At 36.9% G+C, this 18,322-nt stretch overlaps 4 protein-coding genes and 1 long non-coding RNA gene across 7 annotated transcripts in view; 2 read left to right on the forward strand and 3 right to left on the reverse strand.

Moving 5' to 3' along the window:
- Nucleotides 1-3,379: 3,379 nt before the first annotated feature.
- On the reverse strand, nucleotides 3,380-5,404 carry LOC135792552 (uncharacterized). Its single transcript, XR_010548381.1, has 3 exons — nucleotides 5,132-5,404; nucleotides 4,543-4,739; nucleotides 3,380-4,464 (listed from the first exon to the last, which is right to left on the reverse strand). It is a non-coding gene; the product is annotated as an uncharacterized lncRNA (long non-coding RNA).
- Nucleotides 5,405-6,368: 964 nt separating this feature from the next.
- LOC135792551 (uncharacterized) lies at nucleotides 6,369-7,667 on the forward strand. Its single transcript, XM_065303214.1, has 3 exons — nucleotides 6,369-6,686; nucleotides 6,744-7,080; nucleotides 7,143-7,667. Exons 1-3 carry the CDS (start codon nucleotides 6,593-6,595, stop codon nucleotides 7,588-7,590), a joined length of 879 nt encoding a protein of 292 aa, XP_065159286.1. The 5' UTR covers nucleotides 6,369-6,592; the 3' UTR covers nucleotides 7,591-7,667.
- A 2,799-nt stretch (nucleotides 7,668-10,466) lies between these two features.
- Nucleotides 10,467-12,609, forward strand: LOC135792969 (uncharacterized). The gene is made up of 2 exons (XM_065303797.1): nucleotides 10,467-11,758; nucleotides 11,906-12,609. The coding sequence occupies exons 1-2, from the start codon at nucleotides 10,516-10,518 to the stop codon at nucleotides 12,373-12,375; spliced, it is 1,713 nt and encodes a 570-aa protein (XP_065159869.1). The 5' UTR covers nucleotides 10,467-10,515; the 3' UTR covers nucleotides 12,376-12,609.
- LOC135792970 (probable methylmalonate-semialdehyde/malonate-semialdehyde dehydrogenase [acylating], mitochondrial) lies at nucleotides 12,594-16,502 on the reverse strand. The gene is made up of 3 exons (XM_065303798.1): nucleotides 16,141-16,502; nucleotides 14,012-14,375; nucleotides 12,594-13,947 (listed from the first exon to the last, which is right to left on the reverse strand). The coding sequence occupies exons 1-3, from the start codon at nucleotides 16,162-16,164 to the stop codon at nucleotides 12,773-12,775; spliced, it is 1,563 nt and encodes a 520-aa protein (XP_065159870.1). The 5' UTR covers nucleotides 16,165-16,502; the 3' UTR covers nucleotides 12,594-12,772.
- A 306-nt stretch (nucleotides 16,503-16,808) lies between these two features.
- LOC135792968 (signal-induced proliferation-associated 1-like protein 1) overlaps nucleotides 16,809-18,322 on the reverse strand; it is a 35,662-nt gene continuing 34,148 nt past the window's right edge. For 2 of the 3 annotated variants that reach the window (XM_065303795.1, XM_065303794.1), the window contains one exon: nucleotides 16,809-18,223. In XM_065303795.1, the coding sequence (XP_065159867.1) occupies nucleotides 18,010-18,223 (214 nt within the window). In that variant the 3' untranslated portion in view covers nucleotides 16,809-18,009. The remainder of the gene's footprint in view (nucleotides 18,224-18,322) is intronic. The other variant, XM_065303796.1, reaches the window with a different exon arrangement.

The following is an 18,322-nucleotide window of genomic DNA, read 5'->3' on the forward strand; positions in this document are numbered from 1 at the left end:
GGTTCGGAAGGACCAGTAGCCAAACCAGCGTGCGCTCTGAAGATGGCGCCGGGTTCAAAGCTGAGAGCAGAAGGACTGATGTGTGGATTTTTACGCTGGTTGTAAGGCGGCCGGAGAGTCTTAGAGGTGCTCCGGAGGGTGGGGCGTCGCCCTCGATGCTTGCTCGGTAACTACTAATTTTATTCTTTCAACATCTCTAAATTGGTGTAAAACTAGCCGCGTACATACTTTTACAGGGCAGTGACCCTTCGTGATTTGTAATCTTAAGATAGCTTAATTACTATACAGCAGCGATATATATATAATTGTTAGCACAAGGGGTCAGCGTATGACGTGGTAGTTGCTCATCTGCGAATGTGTTTACTATCTACTGTATTTCACAACATTAAGAGTGTTGATATACATATTATGATGTTAGTCTTGTGATTACTAATTGTATTTATTGTCTAAGTTCGCGGCGACGCACTATCGGCATAAATAACACACCACACAGAATTCCTAAGAGTTGGAAAACTTCTGTCGCTTATCTGTTTGCGGGTGCTGGAAACAACATTGCGTTGAAAGTCGTAATCAAAGGTTGTTATTGTTCATTGCTTTGATTTTTTAAATTACCTTTGAAAACACAATCAAAAAAATATAAATAATCTTTTATATGCTACGTATTTGGCTCCTTATCAGCAAATACTTGCTTGAAAAAGAGTGTTCGACAAAATATTCATCTCAAATTTATTGGTTTACGAATTTTTTAAATTTGAAATTTTGCGAAAACGTGGATATTTGCATTTAGAAAAATACATATACCTACACTCGATGCATTACACAATTCCTTGTCATCTTCATCTTTTTTTTTTTTCACATCTACTTCGAGCACACGGCTCGTCAAAATATTATTCCACTTTGCAATTTCGATGAATAGGCGAAGACTGAGACAGCCGACAACGGAGTGCAGGTGCGAGTGAGAACAGGGGGCTGCGGTAGAGCAGTTTCACCCGCGCCAAGGAAGGCAGCGCATGCGTATAACATGTTACGAAAGCTATCGGCACCCTCAAGCTGCTCGAAAAATTGAGGCGACCCGAACCCTCCAAAAGACCTCCGTTGGCCACTCAGAATTGCAATTTGCGTTCGTTCGACACTATAGCACTTCGGGTGCTGCTCAGAATAGCACCAATAGTAGTATACAGAGACAGAGATAATAAGCACAGTGCTTTGAGCTTTGATTAATTTCATTCTGTAATTGTTAAATACTCAAAAATATATAAAAAATGTCAAATCTCAAAAGTTATCGCTCTTGTTTTGTACCATTATGTACAAATACAACAAAGACAACTCCTGAAAAAATGTTTTTAAATGTTCCTCAAGACGAGAAACGTCGAAAAAAATGGTTTCAAGCAGTGCTCCGAGATAATCCTAAAACAAAATCGAATTTTTTTTGTTGTGAAGATCACTTTGATGTAAGTATTTCGTAATCATATTGTTATTAATTATTTTTTATGTAAGTGTTCAAAGTAAATAACTAGAAAGAGTTCAGTCAATTTAGTTTTTTGACTGGGCTTCAAATCATAACCTTTAAAATCACAGCTTTAAAAAATTTTGTACTGATTATTTAAACTGCTTAAATAATAAATTCATAAATCGTTATCTGATAATTACGATTCACTTTAATATTTTTATATTTTATATCTTTTTTTTATGTAAATTATTATGTATAATTGCCGAGCGGCGTTAAATAAACAAATAAACAAATAAATATTATAACGTTTTAGGTTATGCATTGAACTATATTAATATTTATAAAGTAAATTTTATGGTTTTGTTTCCTTATTATAAAAACATTTAAATAATTCTTATGATTTGTTCTATTTCCAGCTAAAGGATGATATGGAAAATTATATGTATTACACAACAATGGGAGGTAAAGCCAAGATTAAAATTGATGTGGTACCACACAAGTTCGAATGTCAACCTAATCGTAAACGACAAGGGACTTCAATGATTCTTAGACCAGCTGCAGAAAAAAGACGGAGACAACAAATAATTCAAGAAATTTTAAGTGAATCTTCGGACAAAATGGAAATTGGTAATCCTCAAGAACCAAACTTTGATGCTGTATCAGTCAACGCTGTTGAACATGTTGAAGTTGATTCTGCTCCTTTAAATGTAATATCCCATCAAAAAGTCAGTGTTGAACCACACACACAAACCGATTTTAACAGTCGTACTGTTGCTGTTCAAGTGAATAGACGTCCTAAATATCGTAGCGTGTCAGTTCAATGTAAACTTTTATCAATCGGAGTAGATAAATCCTGCTCACCAATTAAAACTGGTAGCATCAGTACTGCAACATCTCCAATATGTCAGAAATTAACTTCAAAATTACTTGAAGATGCTCAGAAAAGCTTGTCATCTAGTAGTTTTACAGCACATTCGAATAGTTCTCAAGAGATTTATAAACCTTCAGAAAATACCGGCTCGAGTACTATGGATTCTAGCTTACAGTCTCCTGTAAAAAAAGCTGAAATCCTAAAAGTTACAAATTACTTAATTAATGACAATTTAAAAGCCTACTGGAGCCACTGGAGGGACACTGGAATGTGATGTTAGAACGTCTTAGTGTCATATCTAATATCAATATTACCAATATAAAATTATCTTTGATGAAAATACGACGCCAAGATAGCTTTGAAAGATTGAGTGAACAGTTTGGAATGAGTGTCAGCACATTTCTTTAAAAAACTTGTTTACATGCCTGAGCTTAATAACATAAAAAGAATACTACCAATACCATTTAGAACTTCATATAGTCATGTGATAGCTATTATTGATGCATTCGAGATACAAATTGAAAAACCAAGTAATCCAGAGTATCAATCTTTAACTTGGGCAGAGTATAAAAAGTGTAATACTTTAAAGTATTTAATATCTTGTACACCAGATGGTTTTATAAATTTCATATCAAAAGGCTTTGGAGGTGGAATTTCAGATGAATTATTATTTCAAGAAAGCGGATTATTAGAAGAGTTACCCGGAGCTTGTGCTGTCATGGCTGATCGAGGATTCAAAAATATTGTTTCACTTCTTGACGATAAAAATATTGAATTAATTCGACCAGCTTCAGTTAATTCTGGAGTTAAATTATCACAATCTGATGTCTTACAAGGCAAACGAATCGCTGCTCTACGTATTCATATAGAGCGCGTCATCGGAAGAATGAGAGAGTTTGATTTTCTCAAACCTCATGCGGTTGTTAATCATAATATGTTGCCTTTAACAGACTATAATATTGTTATCACTGCCGCAGCACTAGTGAATTTACAGACGCCTATAATTTCAACTTAAATGTAAGAATATTTTCTTTACAAAACAAATGACTAAGAGTATGTTTCATTTAATGTAATATATTTTTTATTAATTGCATTTGTAAACCAACATCAAAATATTATGATTAATAATTAATTAAGACTACTGAATGCTTAAGTTTGTACAGATTTTAATAGTTTTGGAAATATATTTTTGGACCAAAATACTAGACATTTATTAATGAGAGCTTGTGTATGTGCATCATCATATTTCAATTTTTTAACATAAATTTGTTCATTTTCTTCAAAATTTGGATCAGCAACACAAAAGATACCTTCTCTTTTACCCGTCATTAACATCTGTAGTTGCATTTGAGCATTACACTTTAAGCTTATTTTGCCTTTCGGCAAAAAAGTGTCCAATGATTTTTGACTGGAGGGACATTTTATCTCAATAATTGCATTACTAGTAACTCCATCAGGAGATGCTGCGAAGACTGGATGACTAGGTACAAGATAAATCCCTGGACGCGTAATTTGTACTTTCAACTCTTTCTCCAAAACTTCAATTACATCCTTTTCTAGATTTTTTCCTCGTGCCATAGCATTTGTTTCATGAACTTTACTTACACCAATAATTTGTTGAACTAGTGAGCCATTATTAGTTTTACAATGAGCAGCTTCATAAAATTTTGATGCAGTTATACGTCCATAACGAAGTTCATGCCAAAGTGCACATTCACTTTGCTGTTTAGATAGTTGTTCAGCTTCTGCACATACAGCTTCTTTCATTTCAGTCTTAGCGAATTCTAAAAAATTTTAACTTGCGAATCAGCATTTTTATTAAAATCAAAAATAAGTCGATGTAACGATAAACTGTAAGCTTTTTTGGAGTCTATATCAAAATTTAACTGTCCGATTTGAGAGTTAATTTGTTGATTTTGGGCAAATTCAATGACTTCCTGTAAAAATGTATTATTTTCCGGTAAATTGTCAACTGAAGTAGCAGAGGTTTTTCTTGTCAATTTTTCAGCTTCAATATATTTAATTACTGTTCCTATGCCTGATAATCGAGACTTCTTCCAGTAGCAAGCAACTTCTGTAGGTGTCGGATCTTCACTCCTGCTATGGGTCCACATGAGTAATGCTAATGCATGTTTACAACCACCTGTGCATTCAATATAAAAAATGATTATCGTTCATAACCTCAATTCAAGAATTTGAGTTTAATTGGAGTACTAATTACCTGCTGAAGCTGCACAGTCATGGCATTCAATGTCATGAACTTTTCTTAACTTTTCATTAACTGTTAAAGTAACAGAATAAGCTTTACTTCGAACTCGATGTTCTGGACATACACGTCCTTTTACAATACAAATGCCATTTTTACGACGAAGTTGAACATAACCTATAGCTTTGTCGCCGTAACTTTCACGTGATGCTCTAAATTTAATTTAATAGGTAATTATATTCAATAGAAAATTAATATACAATGGTAGGTAGTACGAGAGGGTGAGTATAAGCTGAGTAAAGTTAAGTAAACACTTACTGTACGCTATACCCTCACAATATCGCCAAAAACGATATTTTTACTAAACCATTGCAAGTCAATGCAAGTCAGTCAAGCCAGTAGGTGTGCTGATGAGACCTCTAATGGTCGAAATAGCTATCCACATCAGGCTTGACAAATACTTGCATTGACTTGCAATGGTTTAGTAAAAATATCGTTTTTGGCGATATTGTGAGGGTATAGCGTACAGTAAGTGTTTACTTAACTTTACTCAGAAAATTAATACTTAAATATTGTGATTTATAATATTTTTTAACAGACTTACCTCGATGCCTTGACACCTCGAACTTCGGCAGAATTAAACCGCAGGTCATTTTTTCAAAAATCGGTGATCATAAATATATCAACATCAGGAATGTTATCAGAATTTGCTTTTATATATCCTGTATCACACATAGCTGAATGAAATTAACTGTAACAAATCTTTTTTTACTAGTAAATTTACAATGTTTTTGTCAAGTTACATATAATAGCCGTAAGCGCTGCACTGTAATATAATTGCTTTAACATTATGACGTCACAAGTCATGATTTTTTTAAAATTTATCAATTTTTAATCGTTCATAATTAATTGAAAAAAAATTTTTTTCGTTTTTTACATTGCATATCAATAAAATTAATAATTAAGTTTTAAATACATAAAAAAAATAATTTTTTTCAAATTCCCAATTGTGGACTATGCAAAGCAATTTTAAGACATATTTTAGAGGTCGAAAATAATTCATAAAGTAAAATGGGAAAGATGAGGATTCCCTGAAAAAGAGTCACCACCTGTGCATTCATCTTTCTACGGTGCATCGAATTATAGTAAGCTATGCCTTCTTCCACGTACGGTGCCCTGAATAAAAGTCACTTCTACCGCTACTCTCGTACGGTGCCCTGAATAATATTCACTTCCACTGCTACCCTCGTACAGTGCCCTAAATGGGAGTCACTTCTACCGCTACACTCGTACGGTGCCCTAAATAAGAGTCACTTGTACCGTCACCCTCGTATGGTACCTTGAAACTTTAAAGAATTGGAAAATTGTAGAATATATACAGCGACATAAGCGGTTTAAAACAAAATGACAAAATTAATTAATTAAGCCGACATTAAGACAAAAATTATGATGTAATAATGTATACAAATTTTCTAGTTCATCGAGATATCACAGAAAGTACTAAAACAGAAGAAACACGTGAGTTAGAAGTCGCACTAAGCTGCACACTTATTAAGTCTATTCCGTCGAATGCGACAATACAGCGCTATTGCGCGACTGGCTAAAGAGTCTGTCTCATGTTTTACTGGTACCCTTCTTTTTTTGCGCCCAGTCTCGCACAAATAGTTAGCATGAACTGAACGTTTGCGGACCTGGTTAAAAACGGGGAAGAGAAGAAAAGATAGAATAATAGAATGAGCTGCAACGCCAACTTCTTTTAGGGGTATCGAAGTTCCGTGTGCTTGCAGGAAAAATAAACAAACTCGGCATGCGTCCGAATTTATTCCAGACTGCAACAGAAAAAAAATCAGTCAGTCGATGTTGAAACACCAAACATTCGCGAAGCTCATGCAATACTGATCAGCACGTGTTTTAAATCCGAGTAACCTGTGCTTATCAGAAACAAAAACAGCCTCCGTTAATTTGTTAATAATCATTTAAATCTTCTGATACTAATTTTACTTAATTAGATCAGTGATCAAATACAAATTGAGTTGAAGCAATAAAACGATCCACAAGTGTAAAAATGGATGGCTATTTACCCAACGCCTGCGAATATTGCGGCAAAATATTTGATAACATTCGTAATTTAGTGTTGCACATCGAGGCTCTTCATATAGGTTTGAATAAATCATTAAAAAATTTTTAATGTTAACTATTATTTTGTGTTTGGATAGAATTCGATGTTGATGAGGATAATCTAAAAAAAGAATTGAATGACGACGACGCTCAGGAGGACTGGCCCACGAAAGGTATTCCCTTGAGCTTAATTTTACCATATGGCACTCCCGATGAACACGCAGAAGTCCGACAACAAGAAGTAGAAAATCTGTTGATGGCGGAACAAAAACAACTCTTAGATGCTGCTTCTGCGGTGTATCAAAGTTGTTCGTCGCAGGCATTGACAACGTCAAATAAAAAGTTTGCCTGCCCCGTACCCGGGTGCAATAAAAGCTACAAAAACCAAAACGGGATGAAGTACCATGTGATTAACTTTCACGAAATCAATCGCGAGTAAGAAATTCACCCTTCTTCTTATTTTGATATTTTCATACTGTTTACTTTTTGGATCGCAGCTTAATTAAGACTGTCAAACCAAAAAAAGAATTTAAATGCGTCTACTGTAAGAAACAGTATAAGACTTCAAGGGGCTTGCAGACTCATGTGTTAGGGCATGAACAGCAACTAGGCATAGCTGGGCCATCATCATTGATGGTGCGGCACCAACAAGTGCATTATTCGACTGTAGACTCATCTTCTGACGATACTAGTGATGGAGTATTCTATTTAGGGAATCTTTTCCAAGTGATGTCGCCTTCGGCTTCTACTTCTACTAATAGACATGAAGCTGAGCCAACTCGCAGAAATCCATATCTAAACTATGATGATTCTGATAACTCACAACTGATACTGGAACAACAGCAAAGAAATTTGGCAACTTTAAGTTTACTTCGTCAAATGGCAAGGGAGAGATCTCCAGACACTCAGGGACCATCACGTCATGAAGAAAATTCTGAAGACTAGTATTACCATCGAGAGTTTTCTTAATTTTTGTTTTACATGCGTTTATTTCAAATAAGAAATATTATGATTATTTTCAATTGTCGACTCGATGACATTAAATAGAGAGCTCAAAGTAAAAAAGAAACTCTTTAATGAGTATCATTTCCATGCTATAAAAACGGACACTACATATCCAAAACATTGAAATATTCTTGCTTCAAAAATATTTACTGAATATAAGATTAATAAGTAGGGCGGCCGAGAATACGTGCAACACGAGTTCTTTTGTTTAGTTATTACAATGTCCAATTGTAATTGTGGATTGAGGTACATGCAGTTTTCCCAAGTACGCTTAGAAGCATAACAATGGTCTTGTTATTCTTGATTCACTTCCATGATCATCATTGCGTCTTTTTATTTGCAGGTATAGCTGATCATTTGTTATTCTTGCGATTGTCAGTCATAAACTGCGATTTTCGCGGTCTCATCGTCACGGACATGTCACGAACCTAGTGAACTAGTGAAATAATTTCAAGCGGACTAAATTGTAAACACCGTGTTTACTTAGCATACAATTTAGATTTTAAATTGTTGCATAGTACATAAACACGGTAAGTATTTGTTTGCTCCGGAATTTTATGGAAAGTAATGTTTTAATCTGCGTGTCGTCTTTAAGCTGTCATGTTGACGCGGTTTCGTGTTGGTGAAGAAAGCAAAACTGGTAAAAGTCTAATTGGATAATTTTTTCATGCTAGTGTGACCAAGGACAATCAACAATTAGAACCACAAAAATTGCAAATGTTAACTTTCCATGAAAACGTGCAAAACTCGTATTCATTCATACTTTGCCCCAAAAAATAATGGTTTTATTAGATATAATTTGATGATATAGCTGAAATTGAATTCTTTTTGTGCTTTATATGATTAACAAAAAACTGAATTTTAACAAACCGTTAATCGAGATGCAAGCAAGATCACCGATTGCGCTTGAAAACTGTATTTCCTCGTTCATAAATCTTTGCATTCGCGGGGCCGCGGCGAAGTGCATCAAGTGCACCGTGTGGTTACTGTTATTTAAATATTTTTCTCGTTACATATCTGCCGCTGCATCTGAACGTGTGCCTAATAAACTGCAATCGCGCGTGCCGCCTCGAACTTTAAAAATCGCTCATCACAATTTACGATTTAACAATTTCGCGAGCTCGCACGATTGCTATTGCCGATCAGCAATAAATTAACTGTAATATCTATAGAAGCTTGTTCAAGTTCATTTAGAAACAAGATTTATATTTGTCATTGCAGATCTTGATCATTTTATAATTGTGAGGATTTTATATTTAACTTGCGCAATGTAGATTAAACGAAAGCTTTTAATTAGTATTTATTACTAACATAAAAATTAACAGGCAGTCCAATTAAAACGATTAAAAACTTAGGAAGATTAAGTGTTGATTTTAGTTGGTGTTAACTTTTGTCGTAATAGAATTTCGTTAACTGTTTTTGATTATTTCTTAAGAGACGTTGAGAGTTTACTGTACGTCCCGATTACATTGTTGATGCTGAACACAGCACAACGCATCACTGACCGATTTATCTCTGAGTGACAGCTTGTAATTTGTAATTTATGAACGCTGCGGTTCGAAAGCATGTTTAATTTTGTGGGAGTTTTCCAGCAATTCGCATCCCATCGCAATTCCGGTGTCGATCATTAGTACAAATCCGAATCGCCGTGAACTACTTACGAACCCAAACAAAAATGAATATAAGAATGCAAAAAAGCTAAACAACTCACAAATGCACTAGCTGTAAGCTACCATTGTCGACTTCTACAGTTAAAAATGCAAAAAATACGCTGAATGTTGATAAAACATTACAGATTAATTTTTTCGTAAACTTCAAATTGTTTTTGTCGAGTTAGAACCTATGTCAACAATTTTTTGGTTACTCTTTTGTTCTAATCTATTACGATTGTTTTTCCTCGACGTTTTGTTTTACTGCGCGCCAGAAGGAAAGTTTTATCTTCTCGGAACAATCTGTAGCCTGCCAGGTACAAATCGAATGCATTCGTAGTGAACTACTTGTTCAACAAAACGATTCGCGTGCAATTCATGCGTTACGATCAAGATCAACACAATCAGCGTCTTTCTAGTCGGCGAGTTAGTTCTTCAGGCGCTTCGCGCGTCGCTTCCTCTTGTCGGCGTTGAGGATAATCATCCATCGGCGTTAAACGGCGCTTTCTTGTGCGTCGACAATGAGAAAACGGACCGCCGACCGAATAACCAACATGCAAAGTGAAAAAGAAATTAAAAAACTAATTGTTAGAGACGGCCATCAGCAAAACTAAAAAGAAACAATTGAATAAAATGTCAAAAAATGTAAAACTTAAGAGGAGAGTAAGAGAATAAAGCAAATTAGTAAATTTCATTGACGATCTGGCCCGAGACCGCGAGTAATGCGTTTATAATTTTTGCACGTTATTGCTCATGAAGATTCTGGCACGATTCTTGCATTACTCCATTGTTTTGCTTATTCGCGTGGTGACAATGTCACGGTCGATGGTAACAAGCGCAACGAGAGAAAATTTCAAATCGTCATGGTTTAATAGCTATAAAATATTGGTCAAAAAGAAAAGAAAATTTATCAGAAGTGTTTTTGAATTGAAATTGAAACTCTATAATACAACAATAAAGCAATCAGCGTATTTATTTAGCTATAAACATCAATGCTGCCTTTCTTAATAATTTTATCTCTCTTGTTTCTCGTCGTGTTTTTGTTTTGCCCACCTCTTCGAAAACGGAAGCATGAAAAGAGTAAAAGCGTTCACGTAGCGTTTGCATCTTTTGGTAGGGGGCACGTTGTACTACATTGTGGCCGTGTACTTGGCATAAATTCGTGACGCGTGCGGTGATCGTCTTCAGTTATTATCGAGCTTCTTCTCGGGCCACAATGTCCGGTGCAACGAGTGTGTCGTTGCTAACAATCGCGTTCGCGATTCTCTTAGGTGTTCAAAATACGCGCAATGTGCATGCATTCACAACGCGCTCATATGATTTGGACGTGCCAGGATCGAAACCGATCAGGATTATCGAGGCCGACCCTGGTTGGGACCTGAACACAAGAAAGCCGCCTACGCTTCATCGCAACGACCGAGTTCGAAGTGATCGCGTCACACAAGGTTTGGACGATATTAAAAACAATTATAAACCTTTCACACATCGAGGAGATAAGGACGATAGATTTAAACATCGACCAGATTTCGAACACCGCACTCTAAAACCCGATGTGATTTCCAATCGAAATGATAGATTTCCTACTGGATTAGACGAGGAAGATAACTCGGAAAAATTGAAAAAGTTCCTAAATTCTTACGCGCAGAATGTTAAGAAGGTCAATGTGCAAGTTGACAATTCCAATGTCCAAGAAAATGACGACCAGTTGCATTTAAGCGATAAATATGTTGATATACCTTCAGAAGAACACGCCGTAGATGAAAACCGAGGTAAACCAGAAAAGTCAAAGTCTTGGAACTTGCTACATTTTGATAAGATTCAACAAAGACCCCAAGATAACAAAGGGTGGGTTTCAATGGATGCGGTACCTTGGTCAGTAAGTAAGATATCTAAGTGGCATGGCAAACCCAAAAAAGACAAATATCAGAACCAGCAACAAAATAATCATGGATATTACGACCAATCCAATCGTCCTTACAATGATAGATTCCAAGTCGGATCACAGGAAGAGTTCCCACGCCCGAATTACCCCAAACCAATCAGGCCAAACGGGGTCATCGGTGGTCATCGTCCCAACGGATATTACGACGATCCATTAGAAGAAGGTGACATTGAAGATCCGGTTGATGATGATTACTATAACAACAGAAGACCTAGTTTTCCACGACCGAGTGCTACCTATGGACACAAAGTAAATCTGCACACGGTACAATCCTACGGACACTCCGGAAATGGCAACAAACGTCCATTCAAGGACAACTGTAACAACAACCAACACCACCATCACAACCCTGGTCATAGCTCTTTTGGTAATGTCCCCGATGATGGTATTATAACAGATGGTCTACCTGCAAACTTCCCGGAACACGATTATGGAAATCGACGTCGCGGGGTCGGAGGAGATTCCTCTGCGTCGGGTACAATTTCTACGTCGGCCACACATCCATTTAAAGGAGAGGGTGAGTGGGTGTTGTTATCTACCACTAAGGGTTACAAATACCCAAAAAACCCACGCCAGCGTTCGCTCCGATTCTCCGACTCGGTGTCGGACGGCGGCGACAACTCCTTGCAAACGATGAATACTCATAAATCCGTGCGTCTTACAGTACTACCACCGCTGGATGACGGCCGTATCAACATGACTACCAGCCACGGGGGCCTATTACAAGTGGATGGGACTTTCGAGTCTGTAGAAGAGGCACAGAAGCAACACGCCAAGAGACAAAGATTGAAGTTACGCCCGCAGAGAAGACCAGTGAAAGTACGGCCACAACTTGGAGAGTTAGAACCATATAGGACCAAAAAAACACAAGCGTTGAGGCAGCCAGTGTCAAGCCAGTATCAAATTCAAAATGGAGATAATATTGTATCGGAGTCTGTTCAGAGTAGCTCAGTGTCCGATTCCAGCGCGGTGTTGGCCGCGGTAGGAGCTGGAATGATTCCAGCTGGGATGGCTCTGTTGGTACCAATGGCCATGAGCGGAAAGAGGAAACGGCGACAAGTCGAAATACCTGAGTATCTGACTACCAGTCCTTATACTAACAGCGTCGAATTGACGTTACCATCGACCTTGTAATAAGATCCTATTTATTATTTAGAAACAAATTAGATTGGAATAGCTTTATGTAACTACTTAAATATTAACATATTGTTTATTGTAAGTTTTAGAAGAATGTGACATGAAAATCAGAATGGCTGTACAAAGTGTGTACAAGAGGACGGACACTTTTTGTAATGCACTGATGTTTTTATTTATTTGTGACTAGTAAGGCTTTGTAATAAAACGAAAATAAATCTGATAATACAAACATTCAATATCATTTATTTTGGAATCATATTCATTTTTAAATAAGTGAATTTGAACATTCACTCATTTGACCAACAAAATATCAAATACTTTATTCAATTAATTATTGTGTTGCGGTAACACAAATTCGCGTTTTCATCAATTTTCAATTCGGTTTTCATGTGAATTAGTTATGAACTGGCATTGAAACAGATGGCTTAGCCACTGCTTTTCCTTTGCGCCACAGTGATGTGATAGTTTTAGTTTGTGTGTAGAAATTGAGCCCCTGTTTACCGTAGAAATGCAAATCTCCCAAGAAACTACCCCTTGATCCTGTGAAACTGAACATGGGCAACGGAACTGGGATGGGTACGTTGACACCGACCTGGCCGACATCGATTTCGTTTACAAATTGCCGCGCGTGACTACCATTGCTAGTAAAGATCGCGGTACCGTTTCCGTAAGGATTGGCATTAATCATTTCAATTGCTTGCTCTAATGTATCGGCAGTCATAACCGACAGCACTGGGCCAAAGATCTCCTCTTTATAGCAGTCTTGGTTGACTTGAACGTCTGTGAGAATGGTAGGTCCGACAAAGTTGCCGTTAGGATAGCCAGGGACTTTAATATTGCGACCGTCCAAGGGACATTTGGCACCTTGTTTAATACCAGCCTCAATCAATTGATGAATTCTTTCTTTAGCTTGTGGGGTGATTACTGGGCCCACATCAGTTCCAGGTTCGTGCCCAGCGTTTACTTTGAGTTGGGAAGCACGCGCAATCAGGTCAGGAAGCCAGTTCTTAGCCTCTCCCACTAAGATGGCAACGCTTAAAGCCATGCAACGTTGACCAGCAGCGCCAAAACCAGCACCCACAAGTTGTTCAATAGTAGCTTCTTTGTTGGCATCGGGCAAGATAACGGCATGGTTCTTAGCACCCAAGTTAGACTGTACTCTTTTACCGTTAGCTGCTCCGCGTTCGTAGATGTACTTTCCAGCGCGGTCAGACCCGACAAAACTGATTGCCTTGATGTCTTTATTGTCACAGATAAAGTTTACAGAGTCGTGTGTACCGTGAATGACGTTAACAACGCCAGGAGGAGCGCCAACTTCCTGAAGCAATTCCATGATCATCATGGTCGCACCAGGGTCGCGTTCAGAGGGTTTAACAACCATGGTGTTACCGGCAATCAACGCCATTGGAAACATCCATAATGGAATCATGGCCGGGAAGTTAAACGGGCAAATACCAGCTGTCACACCAAGTGGTAGTTTGTAAGACACAATATCCATATCTTTGGCAATGTTTTGGAGGGATTCACCTTGGAGGAGGGTACCAGCAGCGCATGCATGTTCAACCACCTCTACAAATTATGAAATCTCATCACCTAGAGTCATTTTTTACAAAATTTTCATTGAAACACTCACGTAATCCTCTGAGAACATCTCCCTCGGCATCAGCCAAGGTCTTGCCTTGTTCTGTGGTGATATTTGCTGCCAACTTCTTCATATCTCTACGAATCACAGCCTGCAGCTTCAACATGAGTTGCTGACGGGACAAGACCGAAGTCTGTCTCCAGGATTTATACGCTTCCTTTGCGGACTCGACCGCAGAGTCCATTTCAGCCTTTGTGGACAAAGGGACTTTGGTAACAACCTCGTTGGTGGCCGGATTGTGCAGATCCACCCATTCCGTAGCCTTGGAATCTTTAAATTCGCCATTGATGAAGAGTTTCGTTGTTGGTGCGACATTCGAGGAATATTTACGAAGAACATTGGCAAGCTGCGTTGCCTAGAAAGTACAATTTTTTTTTTGTAAACCACCAATTTAGCATTAAGTGATTATGAATTAGCCTTGGAAAATGATGTGAGATGTTCCATGTATTTGCAGTGTTATGTAACTCAAACACAACTTCACATTCGTGATAAGATAAGACTCGCGAGTAATAATCAGCTGATGTTTACGTTTCAAGGATGGTGTATTGTAGAGTTAATAATCTTTATTTGCAAACGTTTAAACGGGTCACAGCGTGAAATTGACTCTTGGCATTGAATTACAAGCAAAATTGTTTTTTTAAGTTAATTTTCAGGTAATTTCAGTATAATTACTAGTAAACTTTTCGCATTGTTTATCATCACTTTTTATAATAATCCAAGTCGTGACCAGTGAATACTTTCATTACTTTCGCTAGTTAAATATCGCTTAGGAGTGTTTTGTGTAGATAAAAACTTTTTTGAAATTACGCAAAAACATGCGTAATGAGTTTGTTTTGCCTTCGATAATAATCTGCAAAAACCGCACGCTCAAGTTCAAAGCTTTGCAGTTTGCGTAATCGTTGAACGAATATCATCAATTTAATCAATATTTATGCAATTGCATTAATAAATAACCAGATATCAAATGATGTAATAAGAATGTTTGCGAATATCTATGACGCGGTGCATTTTCAGGACAAAATCGTATGAAGTTGTATTCAAATTGGAGACAGATTTTTTTTTGAAGAAATTGATCGAAAAACTGACACGGTCCCACGATAAAACCTAAGTTGTGCACCGAGAAAATCCACACACACACACAACATATGAAACGAAGAACTGTAGTAAACAGGTTTAGTTTAAAAGAATGAGTTAAAGTTCACCAGTCCATGCATTGTAATTCATTGAACGGGATCATTGAATATAATAGCCAATATATTCCAGTCATACAGAGTGTTCTGAACCTCTACTTTTAAATTCCTTGATAATTCCAGTTTTATATTTCAGAAGACACATTTTTAATCGGTCCCATATTTTTAAATTCAAAATGGCGGCAGATAAAGTTTTTCGCGCATATACTACTGCAATCAGAATAAATCAAGATACTTTGTTCGTATCTTTTAGAGCAGTAGACGAAGTAGTTCCAAGTGTTAAATTCCCGTTTGCCCCGTTGCCTCCAATCATTTGAATTAATTTACATCGAGCGCGTAGCGAGTGTAAGTTGAACACCATCATCGCTATCGACCAAGGTCGGTTGATATTAAAATATCTAACGCCACAACTAGATATTTTCAGAATATGTGTGCGCATTTCAACGCTAGTAAATTTCGAGTTCAAGTGCAATCAGAAGTTTTGTTTTCTCTGCTTGAATTCTATAATTAATGCACTCATACTTTCTTTCTATTAATTCAGAATGTACGTTGCACTGAAGATGTGTAATTAATTTCACTCGAAATGATGTTTTCTACCGCCGCATCCTCAAAGGAAACTGCGAATCGTGCGCGACGGCCGCACGCGTCGCGCGGAAAGTGAAAACGAAGAAAATCACATTTCATGCACGCCGTTTATGTTTGGCCTAATTTATAAATATCGTGCGATGTGCACGATGCACAAACCCACAACAAACTGCTCGGGGCCCACAACAAAACAACACTCGAAAAACAATTTCTTACAATTTACTTCGCTTTTACTTGCGTTTCGTGCGATTTACGCTTGGAAGTAAATTATGCAGTCACACAGTGCTGAATCGCGTGTGTAGTGATAATATATGAAGTGAGAATAACGATAGAATGAAAGTTTACCTGATTTCTAGGTAGCGACAGCATGATGGTTGATTTGATGGCACTGGGTTATTAATTAACGGAAAGGAACGGCAAAAATCTACGACAGTCCGTCGGAACACGCGCGGGTCGACTGTGTGCACGTTTTTTCGATCGCGAAGCCTTGTTTCGTGCTTGAATACATACACGAATACACTTACAGTAGCCCCCACTTGGTATCACATTGTACTTGTACACTAAAGTAATACTTATTACGTTTTATTTGAATATTACTGCCGCGAGCGCGCGCGTTATCGTAAATCGTTCACTGGTTGCAAATTACGTTGACGACAATTCGCAATTCACACGCGCGGTTTATGCGTTCATGTGCATTCTCAAGTTCAAGATGAAAACTAAACACTTCAGCGCACAATAAACTGGCTTATGTATCTCGATGCTCTTGAGATAAGGCAGTTGTGGCGTGACAAGAGATTGATGAATGCCGAAAGCCGGTTGGAGAGTTTAGTTGTTGTCGTCCTTGAAAACCGCGTGGACGCACGGAAACAAGACGAGAATAAAACTTCTATTTACGTTTTAACTTGATAACTTTACTATTTGCGATAGTACGAATAAAATATTCGAAACGCGAAATCAATGTAGGCAACAGTCAAGATTTTTGGTCATAAAATAATCGAATAACACAGTAAAAATTTTATCATTATATGTATAATTTTTGTAATAATATAATTAACATATAACAGGTCACTTTTAAATAAAATTTCGTTTGCTGATTACAATTCTGCGCTTGTTTTTAAAATGTAAACCAAAATTACCGATCCTTTTTACTGAGATTTTGAGTATGCGTTTGATTTAATAATTGATTTATTAAAATAATAATACAAAGTTAAAACTTTAAAACTTACGCTAAAAACGTTCAATAAGAATATGTTTTTAATATTCTATATGTATAATAATATAATTAACAATAAAAATGTTTGGTGTCTCATTAAATAGATAAAAATCTCCTAATAATTAATAATATTCAAATAACTAATTATCATCTTATCAATTTTCCTCATACGAATATCTACTTGTATATATCATATTGTGTATCATGTCGTGATTAATACAGATATTTATATTGTAATCATAAGATACGGTCGTGTTGCACGAATTTTGATTCATATAAAAAGTTCGTATTGTTTTAAGTATTTTGCATTCGTTAAGTGATGTTTTTGATATATATTCATAAGATACAGTCGCAATTTGATATCGATAAGTATAGGCGATTTAATAATACAATTTACGTTTCGCAGAATGTACATAAAACAAAATTTCAACGAAAATATGTAAATATTTACAGGTATAAATTGAAAATGGGCGAGCGTGATCGCTGTCAGCAAATATAAAAACCTACTACAAATCTGAGTTTACATACGCTGTACAAATCAAATTCGCAATGTTTGCAAAGTTTTTGATATTTAACTAGCAATAAATAACATCTTCTTGCATTATTGTTACAGTTAGCATTAAGAAATTAAACTTTGGATTGCGAAATGTGTGAAAAAATTATGTGGTAACTCTAAAAACGAGTCTTAAATATAAGTTACGTGGTTAAATTAAAAATTACATGTAATAGCTTAGTAATACTTTTGGAATTCATCGATTCGATCAACCTGCACCTGGTCAGAGCAATTTAGCTTGTCTGGTCGCACGAAAGAATCGACGTGATATAATACTTAAAATTTGAATATGTACAAAATTACAAATACATACTGCCTGTAACCGTTAAATATTAAAAGATGAGGCTTCTGTTTAGAGATTTCTTAGTCATGTTCGAATTTGCGCCCAACAGTTCCTAAATGAAAGAGTATCATGCATTTTGTTGCAAAGTAATGAAGATGTGCATGATCATTGGCTTTGGACATTCTTGAAAAACCACTCAGTGAATTTCCGCAGTTGTTGGATGGCGGCATGGGCTTGATCCTGCAACTTCCGGTTTTCGTCCTTGAGACGCCTCACCTCCTCCTCGAGCGACAATCTACGCCTGATTTCATGCGTGAAACGGGACTCCAGATCATTGTCGTGACTGCGCAGCTCGGGAACGCTGGAACTGGTTGTAATACTGTGTAATAATGAGCGAAAAATACTGTGTTAGCGATTATGTCAAATGTCGGTGAAGCGAAGAGAATGTTAGTAGCGTAGAAAAGCGATGCGGAGTTAT

This window comes from Atheta coriaria, unplaced genomic scaffold, assembly GCF_025399875.1.
Source record: "Atheta coriaria isolate IRGN ID8LTWV9N9 unplaced genomic scaffold, Caltech_Dcor_3.1 hic_scaffold_5_pilon, whole genome shotgun sequence".
NCBI lineage: Eukaryota > Metazoa > Arthropoda > Insecta > Coleoptera > Staphylinidae > Dalotia > Dalotia coriaria.